Source organism: Paroedura picta, chromosome 4 (assembly GCF_049243985.1).
Source record: "Paroedura picta isolate Pp20150507F chromosome 4, Ppicta_v3.0, whole genome shotgun sequence".
Lineage (NCBI taxonomy): Eukaryota > Metazoa > Chordata > Lepidosauria > Squamata > Gekkonidae > Paroedura > Paroedura picta.
In genome coordinates this window covers 44892663-44918485 of record NC_135372.1, presented here as the reverse complement: position 1 = coordinate 44918485, position 25823 = coordinate 44892663, and the positions used below count along the sequence as shown (strand labels likewise).

General features: G+C 48.8%; 1 protein-coding gene across 3 annotated transcripts in view; it reads left to right on the top strand.

Moving 5' to 3' along the window:
* BRINP3 (BMP/retinoic acid inducible neural specific 3) overlaps positions 1-25823 on the top strand; it is a 324516-nt gene that overhangs the window by 191693 nt on the left and 107000 nt on the right. For all 3 annotated transcript variants that reach the window (XM_077332678.1, XM_077332677.1, XM_077332676.1), the window contains exon 4: positions 5558-5748. In XM_077332678.1, the coding sequence (XP_077188793.1) occupies positions 5558-5748 (191 nt within the window). The remainder of the gene's footprint in view (positions 1-5557; positions 5749-25823) is intronic.

The following is a 25823-nucleotide window of genomic DNA, read 5'->3' as shown; positions in this document are numbered from 1 at the left end:
ATGATAGCCCTCTTTAAGTATTTGAAAGGTTGTCACTTGGAGGAGGGCAGGATGCTGTTTCTGTTGGCTGCAGAGGAGAGGACACACAGTAATGGGTTTAAACTTCAAGTACAACGATATAGGCTAGATATCAGGAAAAATTTTTTCACAGTCAGAGTAGTTCAGCAGTGGAATAGGCTGCCTAAGGAGGTAGTGAACTCCCCCTCACTGGCAGTCTTCAAGCAAAGGCTGGATACACACTTTTCTTGGATGCTTTAGGATGGTTAGGGCTGATCCTGCGTTGAGCAGGGGGTTGGACGGCCTGTATGGCCCCTTCCAACTCTATGATTCTATGATTCTATTTATTCTTCAAGGAATACAATTCCAGAAGTACCAGGAGAATGATCCAGATTTCCATTGTGATGTCAGAGAATGGGGGTACCAAAGGGAGAACCTTTTACTGTTATTTGCAATGTAGGCAAGTATTTCTGTCCTATATTGATCAGGAAAACTATATCGCCCAATCCTTCAGTAAGGTTCTGCAATGTGATATTGGTTAGTTCTTGTGATGGACATATCATTCTTATGATATACATTCACGAATTCACTTCTGTCTCATTAGACAGCTTTACTGAGGACCCAGTGTGCCATGCAAAGATGCATGCCCAAGTACTGATTGATTGCCCTGTGGTTTTTATAGTTTGCTGCTAATGGAAAATATTGTATTGGAAAATACCTGAGGACACTTTTCTGGTGATGCCAGAATTATGAGATTGCAGAAATGCATACTTACAAATTTAAAAATTAAGAATAAAACCAAAACCATTTTCCTCAGTACTTGTTGTATCTGCATTAGACCCTGTGGAGATGAGGGAGGAAAGACTGCATATTACATGCATGGTGTCCTAAACTACTTAGAGGAAGCAAGAGGAAGGAAAGCACTAGATAACTGTTTAGGTGTCTTGTTTCTTTACCTTGTTATTGATTACCTCAGGGACAAACTAGATAAAATTGTGGCCAAATAACTTCAGGGGTAGGCATGCACACAGCTATGCTTCCCAACCATATTCTACAAGATTATGCCACTTCTGGGGTTTCTCAAAACCTCAAGAATGTTTTAATGGTAAAAAAGTTGAGAAAGGCTGAGTTAGTTGCTGGATTTTTATGCTGCTTCTAAACTGACCCATTCAAGGTGATCAGTTTGTTTAAGTTTAAAACATGCAATGACAAATAAAAACAACACTGTAAAAGTAACGACACACCCCAAACGTTATAAAGCCTTAAACAAGAAATAAAATCAGGCCACAAGCACAATTGAATTAGCAAGATAGGAAATATAAGAGCAGATAAAATAAAACTTCAATTAAGACCTGGGTAAACAGCACGAAGACAGCAGGGGAGGCACCAGGCAAAGAGGGACCTGGAGATCCCCCAGAGTTACAGCTCATCTCCAGACTGCAGAGATCACTTCCTCTGTAGAAAATGGTCACTTCAGAGGGTGAACTTCATGGCATTGTACCCAACTGAGGTCCCTGTACTCCCCATGCTCCATCCCCAAATCTACAGGAGTCTCCCAATCCCATTCCTCTACCCATGGCTGGGGGCATCTTGTACCCCTGTGTTGTGGATATGGGGCTCCACCAATGAGGAAGCTTCAAACTCACCTCTGCAGAAAGGCGCACAGAGATGGTCTTTTACCAAGAGGCTACAGGCTGAGCCTGGAACCCTCCACTGCCAATCTGCCACTGAGTGTGTGCAAGAGGCTTTCACTGAATGATAGGGCAGGTCTGTGCATGGATTTCTGTTGCATTAGGGTGTTTGCTCCAGGATGGAAAATACCTGGAGATTTTGGAAGTGGGGCTTGAAGAGGGCAGGGTTTGGGTTGGGAAGAGACTTCAATGGAGCATAATGTCAGAGAGTCCACCTTCCAAAGCATCCATTTATTGCAGGGGAACTGGTCGACGTCGTTGAGACAAGTTATAATCCCAGGAGATTTCCACCTATGAACTTGAGGTTGACAAGCCTAGTTACCATGCAGATCTTCCCGCTTCGATGAAGTAAATGCATGAGCTCAGGATGGGCAAACGGGACAGTGACAAAAAAACTGATGTTCCATGGACAGGGCTGCCATTTGCTTTAGTGGAATTGCGATGTCATCACCAAGCCATGCTCCCGGTTTGCTGTGGGGTGTACAAGCAGAGCTTTCCTCACTCCTGCGGCTTTATGAGCCTTTGCAGGCCATAGGTAAGAAACACAGTGCACATAAGAGGCTCTGAATTATGGGCAATATATTTTGCCAGCTGCTTTCTTAAAATATAACATCATACTTCATGTAACATCTCACTGGTGGTGCTGCATGGCTTTAAAATTGAAGGTTTATGTTCCTTTCATTACTAATAAGACAGGAAAATTGGAAGCCAGGCTTTTAAAATATGTCTGCAGAAAAATATGCCTAGAGGCTGAAAACAGCTCCAAGTGTTTTAATCATAGGGACATCTATTATTACACATTATCAAAATACATGTTCCCAAGCCATATTTATGTACATTTAGTGAAAGCTGTTACAGTACTATTCTAATGCCTCTTGTATTGGGATCCTGTGATTTGCATTTCTATTTAAATAATTCCTGAAGTTGCTTCTAAGACCCATGCGGATTTCATTATTTCACCTTGCCATTTCCCTAACTATTGTGCAACCTACTCCTTGTTGAAGTGGCCCCAGTGGGGTTCTATATTTTTGAGACATCAACTCCCTGTATTTTCAGGCACCTTTGAGAGAGAGGAGGGAACAGACCTTTGCCGAACAAAGACTTTAAATTGCAAATATAAATCCTGGGAAATAAAATATGTTCTCCTGTACCTGCGTCGAATTAAATGTAGGCCAAGACTGCAATTCTGTGCACATTTGTTTGGTAGAAATCCCTATTGGATTCAGTGGTACTTAGTGCTGAGCTAATACATATGGTCAGGCTGCACGGACGTTACCAAAAACACAGCTCTGCTTCTGAAAACAGCAGTCCCTGGCCATGATAACCTATAATGCATAGTCATTGAAAAGTTTCATTGAAGGCATAGAATGCAAAAATTCTAGGAGCCTCTTGTGGCACAGAGTGGTAAGGCAGCTGTCTGACAGCTTTGCCCATGAGGCTGGGAGTTCAATCCCAGCAGCCGGCTCAAGGTTGACTCAGCCTTCCATCCTTCCGAAGTCGGTAAAATGAGGACCCAGCTTGCTGGGGGGTAAACGGTAATGACTGGGGAAGGCACTGGCAAACCACCCTGTATTGAGTCTGCCAAGAAAACGCTAGAGGGCGTCACCCCAAGGGTCAGACATGACTCGGTGCTTGCACAGGGGATACCTTTACCTTTACCTAATATAAATGTTTTAATTTCAATATAAGTACAATTTGCCAGGCACCCCCAGATGTCCCTCCAAAAGTGGGACAATCTGGTCACCTTATCTCATTGGCAACGTCTTTGCTCCCCCTTCCAATGGTACTCCAGTCAATGATGCAGAGTGGGGAAATGCACAACGAGATACCATGTCACACATCTTTTTGTTCTGCATTGCACAGATATGCAAGGGACTAGACTCAGGGCTGCTGTTTTTATCAGCAGGCGCACATTTTTTTTTCCAGGAGAGGTGGGGAGACATCAAGTTCTACCCAGAAATAGCAAAGCAACAACAACAAAAACAACCTCCTGTCATCAATGAAGGCTCCTATAAATCTTAGAAGATAAAATATACTTTTGTGTACCAAGGCAGAATGAAATCTAGTCTTAGGAGCAGTTTGTACATGCCAAGACTAGCCAGCACACTGGAAAATTGTGTGCGAAGGTCAGTCTATAGAGTGAATGTCATTCTCTGAGCGTGGATGAATGCCAGGACAGCGGTGCTGCTGGAGATGGGGGAAGGCATCAACTAGAAGGCTGGCTAATCCGATGAACCACTTATTGGATTATATGATGCTTTTTTCCCCCCTTCTGCAAGCAGGGAACAAAAAAAAAAGTATTTTACTCTCATTGTGCCTGGGGCACCTGATGGAAAACTGCCTCTGGGGCTTTCTGGGAGATATTTCTCCCCTTTTACAGGGTTGTAATGCATACAGCTGTGTGGTTCTGGTGCTAAGCAATCTCCCCTTCCCTGTGTCCTTTCGCTATACAGTGTGATTAATCCTTTTTAGCCTGTAAGACTCACAACCTTGAATAGTTTCCCAAATCATATCCATTTGTTAGTGAATGTTTAGATCATCTTCTAAGTCTATTTCATGGTTGTGGACTTCAGCTGGCGAAGCAAGATTCATCAACTGTGGCAGAAGCATCTATTTGCCATTGTAAATCAAGGCTTGTGTTTGCAAGAATTATACCCCCCCCCCACACACACACACATTAATTTTGACGGTAATGATGTCATTGTTTTATGTTCTCCACTTACTGATCAGCCTTTGCCTTGTTTCCCTTTAGGCATGGCATGCTTGAGAGTAGAAATGAAATTATAGGAAGCTGCCTGACATTGGTCCACTTAGCTTGGGACTGTGTGTTAAAGCTGGCAGTGGTTCTTGCAAAGTTCCTCACTGTTGTGGCAGTCCATAAAGTAAGCTTACCCAAAATATTGCTGCACCTTCTGGGCTTTTTCACATGGTTTGATTCCCTCCTCTTCCACATGCAGCTAGCTGGGTGACCTTGGGCTAGTCTCTTAGAGCTGTTCTCACAGAGCGCTTCTGTTAGCGCTCTCTTCGTGTGTCTCACAGGGTGTCTGTTGTGGGGAAAGGAAGGGAAGGTGATTGCAAGCTGCTTTGAGGTTCCTTTGGGTAGTGAAAAACCAATTCTCCATCTTCCTGCAACAAGAAGGTTTGATGTCCACTTTGATCCTCACGCAGAGCATTGTGCTGAAAAGCCTCAGTGGTGGTGAAGCTGCAAGATGATTTGAAGTGAGAACATTATACAGGGAAAAGGGGGCAAAGTAGTCACCAATCTTAATTTGATTAGATGCTGGTGGAGAAATTAGATTCTGTGGCTCATAAGAACATTTGTAAATTCCCATTGCACGCCTATTTATTTAGCAGCCAAATGCAGCAAATGAACCAGGGAAGTTTTCAATGGGCCCAGTAGCAAACCAATTTATTATTGCTTAAAAAGATTCTGCTAATGTAACTCTCTAGCCAGCTGGACCAGAGTTTAACCTTGCTCTAGTCCTTCCAATTCTTCTCAGGTATATTGTAATGATACCTTTGGGGAGTAAGCCATGAGCCCATTACTCAGTCTCCAAAGTCCCAGGTTCTGCTGCAGGTGCACCAGCTCAGTCCAAGTGGGTCACTCCAGTAAATTCCACACAGCAACTATGCAGTCCTTCACCAAATCTTGCAAAATTCTCAGTCAGCTGTCTTTCTCAGTTCTACTGCCCAGGCTCTGTTTGCTTGGCAATATGAGGGACAGAACCCAAGACTTCCTGCAGGCTAAGCATGCTCTCTTCCCCACCAATGCCTTTGCAAGAGAACCGGAGCTAATGCATGTAAATAAGGGGAAAGCAAAAGAACGGTGTTCTCCTTTCTCTGATTCTTCCCACGTCTCATTTGTGCAGGAGAGGAATCGCTCACGATTTTTGTGGACAAGCGGAAGCTGAGCAAGAGAGCAGAGACGAGTGATCCCAGCATTAACAGTACCACGGTGACGCTGGAGACTCTGCACCAGTTGGCAGCCTCCTACTTCATCGACAGAGACAGCACTCTGCGCAGGCTTCACCATATTCAAATTGCCTCCACTGCCATAAAGGTATGGGAAAGCTCTCTGAAATCACAACATAAATCTGGTGTTCTTACTTGTTACAGACCTTTACAAACACTCACACGTATGGAGAGTGTGTCCTCCTAAATATGTCCTCCCTGCCTCTGAAGTCCCAGATTTCATTTTTAAAAGAGTTTCTAGCACTTTAGGGTACAGGGATCCAAGAAAAACATGAGCAATTTTTTGAGGGTTGCCTGGGAAGTCAGGACAATTGCAAGATTCTGGAGATCAGTCAATTTTGTCATTCATTCTCACCTGCTGTTATGCTTGCCAACTTCCAGGTGAGGCATAAAGATCTCCCAGAATTGCAACTTAAGTGACCTTGGAGGGTGGACTTAGGGCTGTCAGCTTCCAGGTCGGTCCTGGGAATGCCCCAAAATTACAGCTCATCTCCAGACTCCAAGGGTCAATTCCCCTGGAGCAAGGGGCATCTTTAGAGAATAGACCTTACTGCATGACATCCCTGTTGAGCTCTCCCTCACCAGACTCTGCCTGCCCTCACTCCTCAAATCTCTGGGAATTTCCCAAGCAGGAGTTCGCAGTCCTAGGTGGACTCAGTGGAATCATATCCTGCTAAAGGCCCTCTGCTCCCCAAACCCTGTCCTCCCCATGGTCCATACCAACATCTCCAGAAATTTTCTAACCTGGAGTTGGGCACCCTACCTGCTCTGTCCATCTGTTGTTCTTCTTGAGCTCTTTGTCTCTTTTTTGTTTTTCTCTGTGGTGTACAGCCTCTTTATTAGGCTAATTTATACAATCTAAGAGTAAGCAGGCTTTAGGTGTGACGAATGGGAAGAAAAGCAGTTTTGCTTTTATAGCTGAATAAGTGGTGTGTCTGCATAAACTGTTCAAACCTAGGCAAGGAAAATTCTTGGACTAGATCCACAAGAACAAGAACAACAAACAGTTAAGTATTTGTTACATGTTTTTCTTCATGTTGTCCGCTCTGGACTTCCCAATGTTGATTCCCATTGAGTTACGATTGGTTGATCAAGTTTGGTTGATCAAGCAAGGTGGCCAAGGCGACCACTTCACACATCGCATATAGTCAAACCTCAGAATGCTATGGTAGAAGACTTTCCAACAACCCCCACCCCTGTTGCCCACTGGTACCTCAAGGGTCAGCAAGAGAAAAAAATGGAGTGGGTATAGTAGTATCACATTGATGTACAATATAACTTCTGGAAGAACCAGAAGTTATGTCAGAGAATTGGGAGTGATGTTCTAGGATTTGCCAAACCATAGAATGTTGGCCCCAAAGTAATGATATCTCTTCCCGTTCTTCACCTGAAGTGTCACCACATACCAGCATGACACCATTGTGCTTGTCCTCCCTTCTCCCCAAACCTCCAGGTGGTGTCAGGCATCCCTAGACAAACTCAAGTTTGCCACTGATTATTCCTTCATGGATAGACTGCAGTCAGTTATGGTTTCCTGATGCAAATATATGTGTGATGCACATATGTCCCAGTCACACAGTCTGCATTGTTCAAATGCTGTTAAAGTACCTCCTTAAAATGAAATGTGTGAAACAGACCCCCCCCCCCAGCTGCCGCCAGTCTGGCACTTCAATTATGGGATATAACCTTCCTTGTTAAAAACAATACATTTCAAGACTGCACAGGAATTCATTGATAATGCTTTCTCAAATTGCTTGATTTATAATATTGGAAGTTCCTTTGAAAGTTCTTTTGTACAGTTTTCCTTTATATATATACTAGCTTCAAAGCCCATTCCTAAGAACGGGCCTTGAAAGAGCCCCCTCGCCTGGCCCTTGGCCAGGCAGCTTAAGATGGCCTTGGGTGGCAGCTCACAGCCAGATCAAGTGGGGCGGGTGGGGGCTGGGCAGCTCATTAGCAGGGCCGAGACAGAGCTCCTTAGCAGGCAGTCAGCAGGCCAGGAGGCCCTCATTAGCAAGCCCAGTCTAGCAGGCCAGGAAGCCCTCGTTAGCAAGCTCTCCTCCACCACGACCCTTTGCCCAGGGCCCTCTCCCCTTACCTGCTGCTGGCTCCAGGCACTGAGGCGTCTGAGAGCAGAGAGGCTATAGTCCAGGGATGGCAGACGGAAGCTGCAGGGGCAGGGCCAATCAGAGCAAAGCTGGCTGCACCCTGATTGGCCCTATTCCAATTTGGACAGCCGGACACATCCCACCCCTTAGGCTGTTTCACAAATATATAGAGGAACAACAATGGATAATGACTAGTAGTAAAGCCCATTGTGTGCTGTAATACAACAGGCGGTAGCTCATGGTTTGGTGTGGGTTTAATGTCTCACTTGGAAGCTGGGAACCCTAAGGGGAGGTCTCTCTATGCACAGCAGTTCTGACCCGTCAGGTTCCTGCACAGCTTGGAAATGTGGAATTCCAGAACATGAACCTACACCTATTTGGCAACACCTTATCTCTGCAGTTAGAGCCTCTTGTAGCGCAGAGTGGTAAGGCAGCAGGCATGCAGTCTGAAGCTCTGCCCATGGGGCTGGGAGTTCAATCCCAGCAGCCGGCTCAGGGTTAACTCAGCCTTCCATCCTTCCGAGGTCGGTAAAATGAGTACCCAGCTTGCTGGGGGGTAAACGGTCATGACTGGGGAAGGCACTGGCAAACCACCCCGTATTGAGTCTGCCATGAAAACGCTAGAAGACATCACCCCAAGGGTCAGACATGACCCGGTGCTTGCACAGGGGATACCTTTACCTTTACCTTTACCTCTGCAGTGCTTTCTTGATCTGAAATAGGCCAGGGGGTGCTATGTAGTTGCACAGGCCTTTTGAGGCCTCACTTCCAAACCTCAAGGAATATTTCCCGACCAGGGACAGCCAACCTCCAGATGGGGCCTGGAGATCTCCTGGAATTACAGGCTCTAAATATTCCTTATTTAGATCTTCCTGCACTTTCCTGACTTGCAGAACCCTTGCTGGTCTGTTTACACCCCAAAATACAAACTGTTGCTGGTAAGGGCTGACCAGAGCCCATAGCCCAGGCAGGGCACACCCGCACCACTCCGTCCCAACCTTAGCCTGCAAGCCTCATCTATCATCTTTATTATTGCTGCTCATCTCTAGATTATAAAGATCAGCTCTGCAGGTAAAAATGGAGGCACTGTACCATTTTAAGGCCCCACCTCTAAACCTCAAGGAATATTTCCTACCCAAGGATAGCCAACCTCCAGATGGGGCCTGGAATGCTCCTGGAATTCTAGCTCATCCCCAGAGCATAAAGATAACCCCCGTAGGTAGAAATAGCTGTTTTTGAAGGTGGACAGGGTTGTTTTGCAGAGGAGACTTTTAAGGCCTTCCACATAGGTTCTTGTGATGATGAAACACTTGAGGCCTACTGCACAAGGCCATTGTGCAGATGAAATAGGAGGCAATAGAACCCCCACAACAACATCCAATTTAATCTATGCAACAACCGTGCACAGTAGGCCACAAATGTTCAGAGAGTGTTGGAGAAGAGACACTCATGGCTTGTTTCAGCAGTGAGGCCAGCCACAGCAGAATAGTAAGTAAGAAGGGACTTTTCTGTGGCCTCCCTGTCTGTCAGCCAACCATAAGGCAGAAGGGGAAACCTCTCCCGCTTTATGTGTGTTCCCTCAAAAGGAATGCACGCTCATGCCCACAGACTCCCCTGTGTTGCTCTCGAAAACATGTCCCTCACCTCAGTCTATGGCTGTTAGAGGCTTCCTTCACAGTGGGCCTGAAGGAAATGTGGAATCCTGAGTGAGAACAGCAATTAGCCCTGAGGAGGGAAGTCTGGCAGCCAGGCAGCATCCCTCCCCAGCAGGAGGGATGGCAGTTCTTAAATAGAGCAACCACAAAATGCGATTGCCCAGACAATGTTGGGGTGTGTCCTGACAATTACCAGCCCGTTATGCAGTTGTCCCTGTTTCCCTGAATCTTGCGGCAAAACTGACAAGAAGAGAGTAAGTTTTGACAGGTTCTTCCACAAGCCTGATTCTCCAGCATTATGGAGCAGTTCCCAGAACTGTACAAGAAGATAGAGAGGGTCAGCCAATTACCCAGCAATTGGACAACTCTCCTTTTTTCAGGCATTACATTGTGAGTCACAGCATTGTGATTGAAGGGTAGAGATATTTCTGAGCAGTCACCTCCCTAGATGTTGGACAGTAAGCTCTGACAGGTTCTTCTGCAAACCAGTACTTCTCCCTGGATTCTGGAGCTCTATATTACTCATCTCTTGGTTTCATATTGGAATCCAATGCTCTAGGAATTCTATCTTATTTTTTTTTTAAACCCTGAGTTTTAAACATTTTACACATGCATTTTGCTACAGATTTTAAGTGTCTACAGCATCCTCCCCTCACCAGTGACTAATCCTGTGTACTGATAAATCTTGGCAAAAAATTTTGATGTTACATCAAAGTTAACTTTTTGTAGTGTCTCCCTAATGTATGGGATTATATACCTAAAAAGGTAAAGGTATCCCCTGTGCAAGCACCGGGTCATGTCTGACCCTTGGGGTGACGCCCTCCAGCGTTTTCATGGCAGACTCAATACGGGGTGGTTTGCCAGTGCCTTCCCCGGTCATTACCATTTACCCCCCCCCCCCCAGCAAGCTGGTACTCATTTTACTGACCTCGGAAAGATGGAAGGCTGAGTCAGCCTTGAGCTGGCTGCTGGGATTGAACTCCCAGCCTCATGGGCAGACAGCTTCAGACAGCATTTCTGCTGCCTTACCACCCTGCACCACAAGAGGTTCTTATATACCTAGTAGTAGAAAAACCCATTGTAGAAAAAATACAATAGATGATAGCCTGGCAAGGCTGCCATGAAGCTGCTTAACCTACAGATTTGTCTTATAAGGGATGGACACTAAAGTTCATCATGAATTGTGGCTGGTTCCTGGTTTATGAAGCAATGTTCACAAACTGAAGGCCCACCATGAGATTTCATGTATTTTGAGGCAGTTTGTGAAAACTAGAAAGCAGGGATTTTAAACTCCCCATGGAAAACAGTTCTTCATGAAAAACTGTTCCCTGCTGCTCATCTGCTTGGTTTAAATGGTTGGGAGAAAGGTCTAAGCAAACAGAAAGGTCTAAACAACCCTTTCCCAACCATTGAGAAACCTATGTAACATTCTTCAGGCTTTGAGAAAGCCCAGAAGTTGTGTGATCATGCAAAAATATGGTTGGGGAGCATAGCTGTGTCCATGCCCACATGGGACCCCTCCTCTTCCCACCCCCTTCAGGCCCATCACTGGTCATTTTGGGACAGATGGGTGGGTCAACATGACAATATATTATCATATCACCAGTTTGGTGTAGTGGTTAGGAGTGCGGACTTCTAATCTGGCATGCTGGGTACGATTCTGCACTCCCCCACATGCAGCCAGATGAGTGACCTTGGGCTCGCCACGGCACTGATAAAACTGTTCTGATCGAGCAGTGATATCATGGCTCTCTCAGCCTCAACCACCCCACAGGGTGTCTGTTGTGGGGAAAGGAAAGAGAAGGTTACTGTAAGCCACTTTGAGCCTCCTTCGGGTAGAGAAAAGCGACATATAAGCGACATCATGTTTAACACATTAAAAATATATTAAAAATGAATTCACTCCCACCCATTTGGGAAACCCTTCCAGGGGGATCAAGAAACCCCAGGGTTTCACAAAACCCCGGCTGAGAAAGCCTGGTCTAAGCAAACCGGAGCTGATGTACTTTGCACTTTGCAGGTTTTTCCTGCAGACAGAATATAAGTATGTAACAAGAAGCCTGACTCAATGACTGTCCCATATGAAATCCTCCACTAGTGGTTGGGTGGACTTTTGAATGTATGCATTGCTCTGTTTGAAGTGGTTAGGTTTGTTTTCTAAATCAATGCTTATGCTGCCTCGGGGGCCTTGCTGGCAGCCCGCCAGATGCCTGAGGGCTGTATTCAGTTTACGGATACATTTACATGACTGGACAACCTGCCGTCTTTCAAACTTCAAAGATTTGACATTGCTAGGCTTCTCTGCCCACTTCAGAAGCTTTTTAAACACTGGGAATTCAGCTATTTATATAGTTATCAGGAAGCTCTTTATCATAGCCTTTTTTACTTGGTTTTTTGAAGTGTAATCTATCCCATTTGAGAGAAACCTTCAGGTTCAAACTATACATGATTTTTAATAGAATTGGGTCAGGCTTCCTGGATCAGAGATCCCGAATACTACTCTGCATCCTTGCCCGGGCCAGTTTTAGGTTATGCCCCCCCTTTCTTGCCTGCCTATCTGCATGCTCCCACCAATCTGTGCATCCTTCTTCTGTCCATTCACATGCTCTGCCACCAACTATGGGCATAGCTGCTCACACTGCTTGTACACTGGGAGCACAGGTCTCTCAAGCAGGCAATGGAAGGGTGTGAGTGCAGGCATCAGAGCAGGGGTAGTCAACCTATGGTCCTCCAGATGTCCATGGACTACAATTCCCATGAGCAGGCAATGGAAGGGTGTGAGTGCACTCACAAGCAGGCAATGGAAGGGTGTGAGTGCAGGCATCAGAGCAGGGGTAGTCAACCTATGGTCCTCCAGATGTCCATGGACTACAATTCCCATGAGCCCCTGCCAGCATTTGCTGGCAGGGGCTCATGGGAATTGTAGTCCATGGACATCTGGAGGACCACAGGTTGACTACCCCTGCATCAGAGGAATCAGCAGCAGTGGGCCCCACCAGGAACCACGGGTCCTGGCAGCTGCTTCTACTCAAGGTATGCTGGTGCTGGCCATGTTCCTGCAGTTACATAGCAGCTGGGGAAAGCATACGTTTAAAAATAAAGGAGATCCCAAATACTACATGGGGAGCTGCAAAAACAGGGAAATAACTCTCCCGGCAATATTTTGCCATGCACCTTTCCTTCACATTGATAACCCTGGGAATTCTGGACTCTGTTCTTTAGAATTCTGAACTCTGTTCTTTAAGAAACACCGTATCTAGTTTGGTGCCAACTCATCTCCCAATAATGACAAGTAATTATACTTATTATTCAAGCTCCTCACATTTTGGGCAAGATCCAGAGGAAGATTTTCACATAGGCAAGTGGAAATGCACTAAAAAAGACCCTGCTCTGGGAACTTGTTCCTAGGTGTAAACTGCACGGAGCTTTTATTCCAACCCCAGGTCGATTCAGTCCCTGCCCTCTACACAGAATGCGATTTCCATTTGGATTTTGGGCAATTTAAATTTTCCTTCTGCAGCAAGAAGGGTGGATCCGGAGTGACCCTACCTTTATTGTGTGATATCTTAGAATGCTTTTAATGCTCAATATTTTTCAAATCCGGATTGGGAAATCAAGCTCTGTGGTAGAGAAACTCTGATAGGCCACACCTGGTCATGTGACAAGCTTGCCTCAAAGGAGAAGCCCCTAATTTCTTTCAACTTCTGTCGGTCCTGGATTTTTCCTCCCTCCTCTGCCTTTTTCGATCCTCTCCCCCACCCCTCCAAGAAAAGAAAGAAGCTCCCTGCCTGGCTCCTCCCTCCCCCCTTCAAGAAAAGAAAGAAAGAGGCTTGGCGATCTGATTTCAACAGGATTGACAATGGAATAAAGAAAGTAAGTGCAGACTCTGCCCTAGAGAGCCAGCATGGTGTAGTAATTAAGAGTGGTAGCTTCTAATCAACAAGGTGGGTTTAAATCCCAGCTCTTCCACATGCAGCTAGCATGTGTGGTATAGGTAACAACAAACAGCATTATTAAAAATTATAAAACATTACTTAAAAGTGTCCACACACATACTCTGAACAGGGATCCCCACAAAATATGTAAATGGGCACTTCCTCATTCCCTCACTCTGTACATGGCCTAGCAGATCTTATTCTAAAGTACGATCTTTACCTTATGAGTTTCAGTGTTCTAAAAGATTCCCATTACCTTAGATTCTTTGTTCAGGCCTGCATCCCTCCACATGACGAAGGCAGCCTTCAGCAGGAACCCAGGTGTAAGAAAGAACACATTCTTTCTCGGTGGAATGAGCCTGAAATCTCTTGGAACCTCCATGAAAACAACTGCTACCAAATCTCTCTTCCCTGCTAAGTATCAGCTTCTAGCTAGAGCATAGTCTCTAGCCCTGGAGGTCAATAGCATTCTGAAAAGATGGCGAGGTAACTAGGTAACTAAGTAGTTCAGCAAGTGAATTGACTCCCTGCTCACTTGTTTTCTTCTATGAGAAGAGATTCTGGTACAATCCAAACCTCCAAAGTAAAAGACGTTTCTCCACACTCCAAGTTAAACTTACGGCATCCCCATTTGCATTTCAGCTTGCACAAGGCATTTTGCAAATAATTGCATGTGTTGTATTATAGCCAGTGTGATTGCTTGCGCAAGCAAAACCGCACTGAGTTTGTGTGTCTGACTACGCATCAGTAGATCCAACCTCTTGGCTGCGTGTGTGCTCATGCGTGACATTGTCTTCTCCTTCGCAATGTATAGACTTCACAGTTTTATAAAAATATAAAAGAGATGTAAGGAATGTTCAGTCAGGTCATTTAAAGAAGTCTTTACAATCTATAACAGATGGAGAAATTGCAGCCTTTGATAAATTTGGCTGTGGGCTGTAGGTAATTTTATTTTTAATGCAAGTCCCACTTCATTGAGAGATTTGCGATCTATATTTACTGCATTCTTGTGCATCATTTCACATAGTGTGAGGATTATTCACTTTGAATGCCACAGCTATACAGTAAAAAGCTCATGACCCAGTGCAATTCAGAGTACACGCATGGAGAATGCACAGTGCTGAAAAGAGCAAGTATGGCAGAGCACAGAGAAACAGCAGCAGCAGAAACAGGTGAGCTGGAATCTGACAGGTCACTCGTATTTTGGGGGCAGAAATCTGTTGCCAAGGCAACGAATTCCACTGTATAATACCTTTAGGGAGTTTGTACATCCCAGGACACGACTTTCTGTGCAACTTCACGCTTCAGGTGTCTGTCCTGCAACTTCCAGAAAGTGAGAATATCAATTTTAACTTGCTATAGGTATTTGGCCTGAAATTATTTGCTGGAGTGATTATACAAAGGGAGTCGGAGTATGAATGGACCATTTATCAATAATTTAATAATATAGTAAAACCTTAAGACCTTAAAATCAGTCATGCCAGCCAATTAGCCATTTGGGTCATACTACTGCATTTCGTTTTTGGTTTTTGGGGGAGGGTGTACCCATGTAGAGGGAGCCCAATGTTGCCATGATGCTCATTGGCTCCATCCAAATGCCTGAAGAGCTCCATCTTACAGGCCCTGCAGAACTGACCTAGTTCCATCAGGGCCTTCAGCTCTTTCAGAAGCTCATTCTACCAGGTCAGGGCCAGAACTGAAGAGGCCCTGGCCCTGGTTGAGGCCAGACATACTTCTTTGGGGCCAGGAATTGCCAGTTTGTTGGCATTGGATGATATTGTCCTTTGGGGAGTATAGTCCCTCAGATATGCTGGCCCTTAACTGCATATAGCCTTGAAGGTTAACATCAATGCCTTGAAGTGGATCCAGAATTCAGCTGGGAGGCAGTGTAGCTGCCTTAGGGCAGGACAAATATGTGTCTTCCATGGTGTTTGGGTGAGGACTCATATCACTGCGTTCTGGACCAGCTGCAGTTTCTGGATCAGCATCAAGGGAAGGATCACACAGAGCATGTTACAGAAATCCATTCTGGAGATGACTGTCGCATGGATCACTGTAGCTAGGTGTTCTGGGGCCAAGTAGAGCACTAGTAGCTTTGCGTGGCAGAGATGCTAAAATGTCATTTGAGCTACCTTAGTGACCTGCACCTCCATTGACAATGAGGCATCAAAGATCATGCTCAAAATCTTACCAGATTGCATAGTTGTAAGCTGCACACTGTCTAGGCAGAACAATCATGCTTACTTACCTGGTCATTTTCTACCCACCACAGCACCTCCATCTCGAAGAGATTGAGTTTCAAGTGGCTCTGCTTAAACCAGACTTTCACTACTTCCAAAACATCTGGTGAATGTTTCTGAGGGAGAGTCTGGCCATCCATCCAATAGCAGAACTGGGTGTCATCTGCATATTGATGATGTCCTAGCCCAAACCTCTGAACTAATTGGGATAGAGGGTGCATGAAGATGTTACACAAGGTGGGAGAGAAAGAACTACACCTTGTGGTACTCCACAAGGGAGTTGGCATAGTCACAAATGACTCTCTCCCACTTCAACCCTGGACCCTGGAGAAAAAAGACCTGAGTATATAAGCAATATAGAAAAAGAGAAAAACATTCTCAGTAGCTTTTCCCCATCTTTAAAACTTTTTTGTTTAGGGAGTCATTTCATGCACTATTATTTTGGCACTGTGTAAATATTTGGTTGGATCCAACTCTCCTATGACCACCATCTTCTTCCAGATTTGATCCCCTGTGCCTTAGTGAACCAGAATGCCTATGCACTTCTGAGTTTACAGCATGCACCACCAGTCACAACTCACACCCCACCTTTTGCTGTAAAAGAAGAAGAGTTGGTTCTTATATGCCGCTTTTCTCTACCACAAGTAGTCTCAAGGCAGCTTACAATCGCCTTCCCTTTCCTCTCCCCATAACAGACACCCTATGAGGTAGGTGAAGCTTGGTCAGAACAGCTTTATCAGTGCTATGGCGAGCCCAAGGTCACCCAGCTGGCTGCATTTGGAGGAGGAGCAGGGAATGAAACCTGGTTCTCCAGATTAGAAATTGACACTCTTAACCACCACACCAAGCCTGCCAGCTCCACCCAACAGGCTGATGAGGCAGAGATGCGGCAGAAATGAATGACTTTCACAAATCAAAGTGGAAATTAATGACCATGTACTAGTTTGGTATTTCTAATTCTGTGCTTGTTCTTGCATTCCATACCTTAAAATCCCAAATCTTATAGCCATCTTTTTTGGTTGCAGTAAAACCAACAACCCTGACCTGAATGGCCCAGGCTAGCCCAATCTTGTTAGCTAAGCAAGGTTGGCCCTGGTTAGTACTTGGATGGGAAATCACCAAGGAAGTCCAGGGTTACTACAAAGTGTCTGGCAGAGGCAAAGCACCTCTGTCTCTTGCCATTACATTCTTACAGGATCGCCATACGTTTTGTGCAACTTGATGGCACTTTTCTTCCCTGATCCAATAGATAGGGGCATTAACATTTCTTACTACTACATTCCCTTTGTCTTGTTTTTTAAGCCCAGTGCAGCAGAAAGGAACATACAGGTTCCTGGTTCATGGGAGTATCCTGGAAGATATGGCTTCAGAAGCCCCAAGATTGTGAAGGGCTTTCAAGGTGATAACCAGAATTTTGAACTGGACCCAGAAGCAGATAGGCAAGCAACTGACATAGCTCTGGCACTATATGATACACGGGGCTGACCCTACAGAGGACAGAGCCTTGCTGCCACTCATACCAACTGATGCTTCCAAGATGTCTCCAGAAACAACCCCACAAACAGTGAGATGCAGTAGTCTAATCCAGAGGTTACAGTAATGGATGAGGTATCACCCTCCTTATAGTCATTCTGAATAAGATTTAAAGCTTCAAAACCTAAGGGCTCTGTGAACAAACGTCCTTCATATATCAGAGTGCTGATCCAAATCTTCCTTTAAAAAAAACAAAGCCTTGGCGTTCCCTCCAGGACTCTGAAAACAGTACACTTTGTGACCCAGTCCCTCCTGTTTCACATGCAGATCTGAAAGGGTGCATACTTGTGTATTTTTCTCCCTCGAAACCATATGGGTATTACTAGAAATCTTGACTTTTCAAGGCTGCAGTTGGACTCACTTGGTAACAATACTCAGTAAATCAAACACAGCAGGTAGCCCAGAAAATAGTCTAAAGAGCTCCATTTTACCCCCTCCCTTCCTTCACTGGCCTTTGTATACTAGTTATTTAGGAGGATTTTATTCATACTAAAAATTTTCCAGCTGAAATATGACATTCGGCACTATATTGATCTCTGCATGCTTCATGGAAGAAACAAATAAAGGACATTAATTTAAACGTCATAATTTACATCCTCAGTCACCGTGTAATTGTAAGCCCCATGGATCTGCAAAGGAAACTAAATGCCCTTCTAATAATTTCGAGGCTTTGCAGCTTTTAAAGGATTCTAAATCCTATATTGATAGACTGGTTAAAATTAATCCAGGATTTTGCAGTTGGGAGGGTGATTTATTTATTTAATTTTTTTAGCAGACGACTGGCAGAGGAAAAAGATTGGGCTGACTGCTTTGCAATGTTTGAAGGACAAGGGATTTGGTATTTTTAAAAGTTATAAACTAAACTACATTAACCCTTTATTCACCGTTGATATGGTGACCCCATAGGTTTCCTAGTTCATATTGCTGGGTTGGAGCCTAAGAAGCATGCCCACTGATTTAAAGGAAGAACATATTTTCATCAAGGCCTATTGTACACTTCTGACCCCAACCGTGCTGTTTCTGTAAAATAGCGATCCCCAACCTGTGGGCCGCAGACCACATGTGGTCCTTTGACTAACTGGAGGTGGGCCGCGAAGGACGCCTTCTCCCCCCCCCCCTGGCCCTTTACTTCATCCATGATCTGGCAGGCGCACATGGGACTATCTCATTGCAGAGAAACAAGCTCAGGGTTCCCATTGATTTGTCATTGTCATGAGTTAAAATTTCCATGAAAATAAAATGTTCCTTATGTTCATTGTTGTGGCGTGTCTGTATCTTATTTTGAAGGGATATTTAAACATTACCATAGCGACCAGAGTCAGAGAGCGTTAGGGCAGTGGGCCTCAGTAAAATTGTCAAGCGTTGAGTGGTCCCCGGTGATAAAAAGGTTGGGGACCACTGCTGTAAAAGACCCCTGCCCTTCAGGATCAACATTTCAAGGACATTTGGGATTGCAAGAAAGGCAGGCATCTGTGCTGGTATGCAGGTTCTTGGCAGAGAGGTGTCATTTTACAGCAGTAGTTGGCCAGAACTCTCTGTTGCTCTGCCTGTTAGAAAGCAGATTGTCGTGGTTCGGTCCTTGGTGGCTTGGGAACGGGACCGAACCCCGCCATCAGAGGCGCCCGCGATCACGGAGGTAGGGCATGGTGATCATAGGCAAGCCGGCAGCTGGGCGCCCCACCCGATCGTTGAGGTGGCAATGGCCGCTAAAGAACCTCAATGTCCCCCTCCACCTTTTGACAAGGGCCCGGAGATGGCCCTTTGTTCCAGGAAAATGGGCCATCAGGAACCCCGGAAAACCTCGCATATGTGCATGAGTCATGATTGTATCAGCATGTTCCCTCCGCAAGTACTGGGTGGGGCAATACAGCCTAAGGAGGTGGGTTTTGTATAAAAGGGAGCTTCCACCTGGAGTTCGGTGGAAGCTCTTACTCCATACCAGCGGACTCCACGTTGCTGAAATAAAGCTTGTTCCTGTTGTATCGTTCACCAGGCCTGGCGTGACGTTTTCTTCAAAGGGGCACCCTGTTTTTCAGTTAGCAAGCGGGTTCCCGACATCGTAAGAGCTTCCACCGAACTCCAGGGTCGGCATCGCATCCGAGCGCTTATCGGGACGGATCCAGAGATGGCGTTTTCAAGCAACGGGGCGGTCTCGACCCCCACGAACCCCGGGAACATGAGTTTAATGTCCCCGGGAGATTTCCTCCGAAAATCGGGAGGCCAGGAGCAGCTGTCCGGGACCCCGAGACCCTCGGCAGCGGCGGCCAAGGGAAGGCGCCGGGCCATGGGCTTCCCAAGCACGGCGGGGAGCGCGCCGAGGTCTGGGGGGTTGGCCCCAACCTGGGACACCCAGCTGAGGCAGGCGCTTCGCCCGGTAGGACCTGAGGAATCCCTAGAGGACCTGCGGCGGGCCATGGCGGACTTGGCCAGGCGCTTGCAGGCAGCTGAAGCCCGTGAGCAAGCTCGGGCCGGGCCCGGGGGGACTGGTAATACAACGGCGGAGGGGATCGCGTCGAGTGAGGACGTCTCCAGCGACGAGGACGAGCCCGGTACTGGTGAGCGGGCCCCGGACCCCTACCCGGAGCAGTTTTCAGTCCCGAGTAGGCGAGACGGCCAGCGGAGAGGCAAGATAGCAGAGGATCTCGGGGGAGCGGGTGAGCCGACGGGGCGGCGAGAGCCGGACCAACGCAGGAGCGACGTGCAAGGCAGGGAGCGGCACGGCGTCGTTGGGCAAGTTGGTAGCCGGTGGAGCGGAGCAGGACGAGACGGCGGACGCCGAGAATCCCGGATCCGGAGGGGGTCGGACTACTCTCCAAAACGTTCCCCCCCAGAGCTTAAGGCGCGTTTCGACGGGACGCCGGACGACCTCCCGCAGTTCCTCCTCCACGCGCTGACGCATGCCCGGAGGTATGGAGACCGGTATGAGGACTCCGAGGACTTGGTCTGGGGGGTGGCATCGTGTCTCCAGGGCAAGGCGGGTCAGTGGTACCTAGGGTTGGCCGAGCGCGGCGACCCGGCAACTCGGGACCTGCAGGACTTCGTGGTCGCGCTCCGCCGACGATTCCAGGACCCCCAGGCTGAGGACAAGGCAAAGAGTCGGATCAAGGGACTTCGACAGGGTACTAGGGGGGTTATGGACTATATAGACATTTTCCGGAGGGAAGCAGGCAAGGTGTTCTCCTGGAACGAGGAGACCCAAATCGAGTACTTCCGGGAGGGCCTTAACCCGAAGCTCAGGGAATGGGCCGTGATCAAGGGGACGGAAGAAGATCTGTCTACACTGGAGGGGTGGTGTTTTGTGGTCGCCAAGCTGGAAGCCAGCCTGGGTTGGGCCGCCGCACCCCCCCGGGAGGCCAAAGGCGGGTCAGCCGAGGCGCCGAGACCGGACCCCGACAACTCTCGCCCCAAACGACCCCCGAACCCCGAGCGGGAAAGGAGACGCCGGGAAGGTCTGTGCCTGAAATGCGGGGGGTCAGGACATTTCGCAGCAGCGTGCCAACGGCAAGGGGGGGAGGACCGCGGGCTCTCCCAGGGGGGAGGTGCGACACGCCCCCAGCAGGCACGCCGGGCGGAGGACCTCCGCAACGAACCGGGAAGCGCCCAGGCGACGGGAAACGGCCAGGACCAGCAGGTCCCGCGGTGCGAGGGAAAACCCCTGCAGCATGAGGCGCGACCTCCGAATGTGGTAATTTTAGAGCTCCGGAACCCGGAGAACGGACTAAGTTGGGTGGGGGAGGCTCTTTTGGACTCTGGATGCGACCACAGCATGGTCCACCCCCAGATAGCCCGGGCTTTGGGGCTACCGAAGCGCATTCGGAAGGTTCCCCTGGTTTTCGTCCAGATGGACGGCAGCCCGATTCAGGGGGGACCTTTCGGGGAAGAGGTGGGTCCTATCGCCATCCACATAGGGGACCACCAAGAGCTGCGGTGGCTGATCCAGGTCCCCGTAGCGGGATATCGGGCGGTGTTGGGCCTGGATTGGCTGAAGGAACACAACCCCGTGGTGGACTGGCGGGCGGGGACCCTGAAGTTCGACTTGACGGTGGGTGCACGGCATCGGGTCCCCCACGAGAATTCCAGCCACAAGAGGACGGCGGCGCGTCCCAGGGGAGCGGCGGCGGCGCAGCAGGAGAAACCAGAGCCCGAGGTCCCGCCAGAGTACCGAGACCTCGCAGCCGTTTTCAGCGAGCGGGAAGCGGACGAGCTACCCCCACACCGCCGCACGGACTGCGCTATCAACATCCCAGAGGGGGCGGTACTACCCAAAGGGCGCATCTACAAGATGAGTGAGGGTGAGCTCAAGGACCTCCGGGAGTTTTTGGATAAAAATCTGGCCCGAGGTTTCATCCGGCCCGCTTCCAGTCCCATGGGAGCTCCAGTTTTGTTCGTCCGGAAAAAGGATGGGTCCCGACGGCTGTGCCAGGACTACCGGGGCCTCAACGCCATCGCAGCGGGGAACGCTTACCCCCTCCCGCTGATCCCGGATTTGCTGGCCCGGCTGGGCAAAGGGACTCTGTTCACTAAACTGGACCTAAGGGAGGCGTACTACCGGGTACGCATCCGGGAGGGGGATGAGTGGAAAACAGCGTTTAACTGTCAATTGGGACAATTCGAATTTAAAGTGATGCCGTTCGGCTTAAGCGGGGCACCTGGGGTTTTCATGAGTCTAATTAATGAGGTGTTGCAGGACCTTCTGTTTCAGGGGGTGGTGGTTTATTTGGATGACGTCCTGATCTACAGCCAAGATCCCCAAGAGCACGTGACCCTGGTGAGGGAGGTGTTAAAGCGCCTGCTGGCAAACCACCTATACGTGAAGCTGGCTAAGTGCGAATTCCACCGTCCCTCCCTGGACTATTTGGGCTACCGCATCTCAGCCCAGGGCATAGCTATGGACCCCGAGAAGGTGCAGGCGGTGCTGGCCTGGGAAAGGCCCCGCACCCGGAAACAGCTACAAAGCTTCCTGGGGTTTGCTAACTTTTTTAGAGGCTTCATCCCCAGATACTCCTCCGTAGTGGCTCCCCTCACGGACTTGCTAGGTACCAAGGGGAGAGGTCCTCGCGCCACGCGGCCCAGCGCAGCGCTCGGCTGGAATGAGAAATCGGAGGCAGCGTTCCTGGCCCTCAAGCAAGCTTTCGCGTCTGAGCCCACGCTACTGCACGTCGACCCAACCCAGCCGATGGTGGTACAAGTCGACGCCAGCGACGCAGCAGCCGGGGCGGTTCTCCTGCAGCGAGACAAGGCGGGACAGCTGAGGCCGGCGGCCTACCTCTCACGAAAATTCGCCGAAACGGAGCGGAACTGGTCTACCTGGGAGAAGGAGGCGTTTGCGATTAAGTTCGCCCTCACCGAATGGCGGCATTGGCTGGAGGAAACAGAGGAGCCGTTCGAGGTCTGGACAGATCACAAGAATCTGGAGGCGCTCCGGCAACCGCGATCCCTGAACGCCAAGCAGATGAGGTGGGCGGAGTTCTTTTCGCGGTACAATTTCAAGCTTGGTCACATCCCCGGCAAAGAGAATTTCCTCGCGGACGCCCTCTCCCGTCTGCCGAATTATGGGGAGGGGTACGCTCCCTGCACCAGGTCCGTGTTTGGCGAGGAGCAGCTGGGACGGGGGGTCGTCACTAGGCGGCGGGCCAGGGAGGAATGGGAGCCCGACCCGGCGACCGCCCCGCTCCGAGACCGCCTAGTGGCAGCCTATGGGGCAGACGAGGAGCTGGCTGAGCTCCGGGACTCTTTGATTTTGGACTCCGGTCTCTGGCGGAGGGGGGAGGCTGTCTACGTCCCGGAAGGGCTACGACGGGAAGCCCTCAGCCTCTGCCACGATGCTAAGACCGCCGGGCACTTCGGTTTCGTAAAATCCTGGAAGTTGGCCCGGCGGCGGTTTTGGTGGCCCAGTCTGCGGCGGGACACAAAAGCTTACGTCAGTGGTTGTCCTGTCTGCCTGACCTGCAAGCCGGGGGTTGGCAAGCCGAAAGGTCTGCTGCACCCGCTCGAGGTCCCGACCCGGCCGTGGTCAGTGATCTCCATGGACTTTATAACAGACTTGCCTCCCAGCAAGGGGAAAACGGTGATCTGGGTGGTGGTAGATCTATTTTCCAAACAGGCCCATTTCATTCCTTGCGCCAGTGTCCCCAGTGCTTCACAGTTGGCTCGGATGTTCATGGATCACGTGTTCCGACTGCACGGGCTGCCGGACAAGGTGATTTCCGATCGGGGCTCACAATTCGTGTCCCGGTTTTGGCAAGCTTTCCTGCGCCTGTTAGACATCGAGCAAGGGCTGAGCTCCGCTTACCACCCTCAGACGGACGGGCAGACCGAGCGGGTTAATCAAGTACTGGAGCAGTACTTGCGGTGTTTCGGTTCCTATCATCAAGACACCTGGGTGCCCCTGCTCCCCCTGGCCGAGTTCGCGTACAACAACGCAGACCACAGCAGCACGGAGATGTCGCCTTTTGCCGTCGTCTACGGGACAGACCTGAGACACTTCCCGGAGCTTGGAGAGGTCCCCGCCCGGGAATCGGCCGACCTTCGCGAGTGGGGGAAGCGTGCCGGGAGCTGCTGGAAGTCGCTGCAGGAGCAGCTCCACAAAGTCAAGGCAGCGCAGAAAGAGGACGCCGACCGGAAGAGACGACCAGCTGAGGAGATCCGACCGGGGGATCGAGTTTACCTTTCCACCCGGAACCTACGGTTGAATTTGCCCAGCAAGAAGCTAGGCCCTCGGTTTTTGGGGCCTTTCGAGGTCTTGGCCCCGATCAACGAAGTTTCGGTCAAGCTCAAGCTCCCCAAGAACCTCCGGCACATCCATCCCGTCTTTCACGTGAGCCTTCTAAAAAAAACTCCGGACGGTGACGTTTGGCACCCCGTGTTTTCCCCGCCAGCGCCCGAGGTCCTGCCGGGGGGGGAGCACCACGAGGTGGCGGATATCCTGGACTCTAGACTCCACAGGGGGAAGTTGCAGTACCTCGTGGAATGGAAGGACTTCGCTTTGGGGGACCGGGAATGGGTCTGGGCAGCGGACGTCCTTGCGCCCCGACTCACTGAACGTTTCCACAAGCGGTATCCTGGCCGCCCCGGGGGGTTGGAGAATGGACCTTTGGGGGGGCAGAATGTCGTGGTTCGGTCCTTGGTGGCTTGGGAACGGGACCGAACCCCGCCATCAGAGGCGCCCGCGATCACGGAGGTAGGGCATGGTGATCATAGGCAAGCCGGCAGCTGGGCGCCCCACCCGATCGTTGAGGTGGCAATGGCCGCTAAAGAACCTCAATGTCCCCCTCCACCTTTTGACAAGGGCCCGGAGATGGCCCTTTGTTCCAGGAAAATGGGCCATCAGGAACCCCGGAAAACCTCGCATATGTGCATGAGTCATGATTGTATCAGCATGTTCCCTCCGCAAGTACTGGGTGGGGCAATACAGCCTAAGGAGGTGGGTTTTGTATAAAAGGGAGCTTCCACCTGGAGTTCGGTGGAAGCTCTTACTCCATACCAGCGGACTCCACGTTGCTGAAATAAAGCTTGTTCCTGTTGTATCGTTCACCAGGCCTGGCGTGACGTTTTCTTCAAAGGGGCACCCTGTTTTTCAGTTAGCAAGCGGGTTCCCGACACAGATGTGGTCAAAGGGAAGCTGGGTTGTAGCTGAGAAGTTCTAATCAAGCAGGCAGACAGAATGGTCAAAGGTCTGGTCCAGGGTTAGAGTTCCAAGGAGTCTCATGAGCAGGCAATCAAGCAAGGTGGGTGCCGTCATCCTCACTGGGCACACAGTTACTTCCCACAGACTATATTCTCAACTGCACTTAAATAGCTATCCCTGCTGCCTCCAGTCCTTATCCTGGGAAGACTCATTCTCATCTAGTAATCGGCACCAGGGTAACATTTGAGCACTACATCTTTTAGCTGTTGGCTCCCTCTGAAGAAGCTGGCTGCTGTCTGGGGTAGCCATCTGTCTGGTGAGCTACAGGTGGTCTCAGGCAGGTCCGACTGCTAAGTGGAGGAGCTTCTGCAGTCACTTCTAGATTAGCGGCCTGCTCTTTGACTCTACTTGGGCTGTGTGAACTAGGCTACCTGAGTTGCTTGTTTCTCCAACTCCCCCAGTAGGGGCTCTACCTGTGTCACCTCATAGCCCAAGTCCTCCTCTGAGGATTCTGAGGTCTGCAGCTGGCTCTGGTGATAGATATTCTTACGTCCGTGCAAATTTTCAGTGGAATCCAACCCAGTTTCCTGATATGGCTTCCTATCTGGCTTCCTATTATGCACAATGCTGGATCAACCAACTATAGAGAAATATAGATGCACTGGGGAACCAATATTGCAATAAAATATCCAAAATGGACTTATATAGAGTCTTCTATCTTCAGTAATTCTTTATTCTTTATAATTTCACAAAAGTCCCGATGCAGTTTGCCTTACAACTTTTTCAAGGGACAATGTTTTTTTTTATATTTAAGGACCAACTTCAACTTTATAAAGGAATCACTTGACAGAGTATAAGGTCATACTAACAATAGCTAAATGTAGCTTGTGGCGCTCCAGGCAATATTTTATTGCCATATTGGTTCCCCAGTGCATCTATATTTCTCTATACTTGTTTCTTCACTGGGACCTATCCCACCCAGTTCATTATTTTTGGATCAACCAACTAGACTACTTTGCATCTTTCCCTAGGCTATACAATATGTTTTCAGTCTCATTCTGTGCA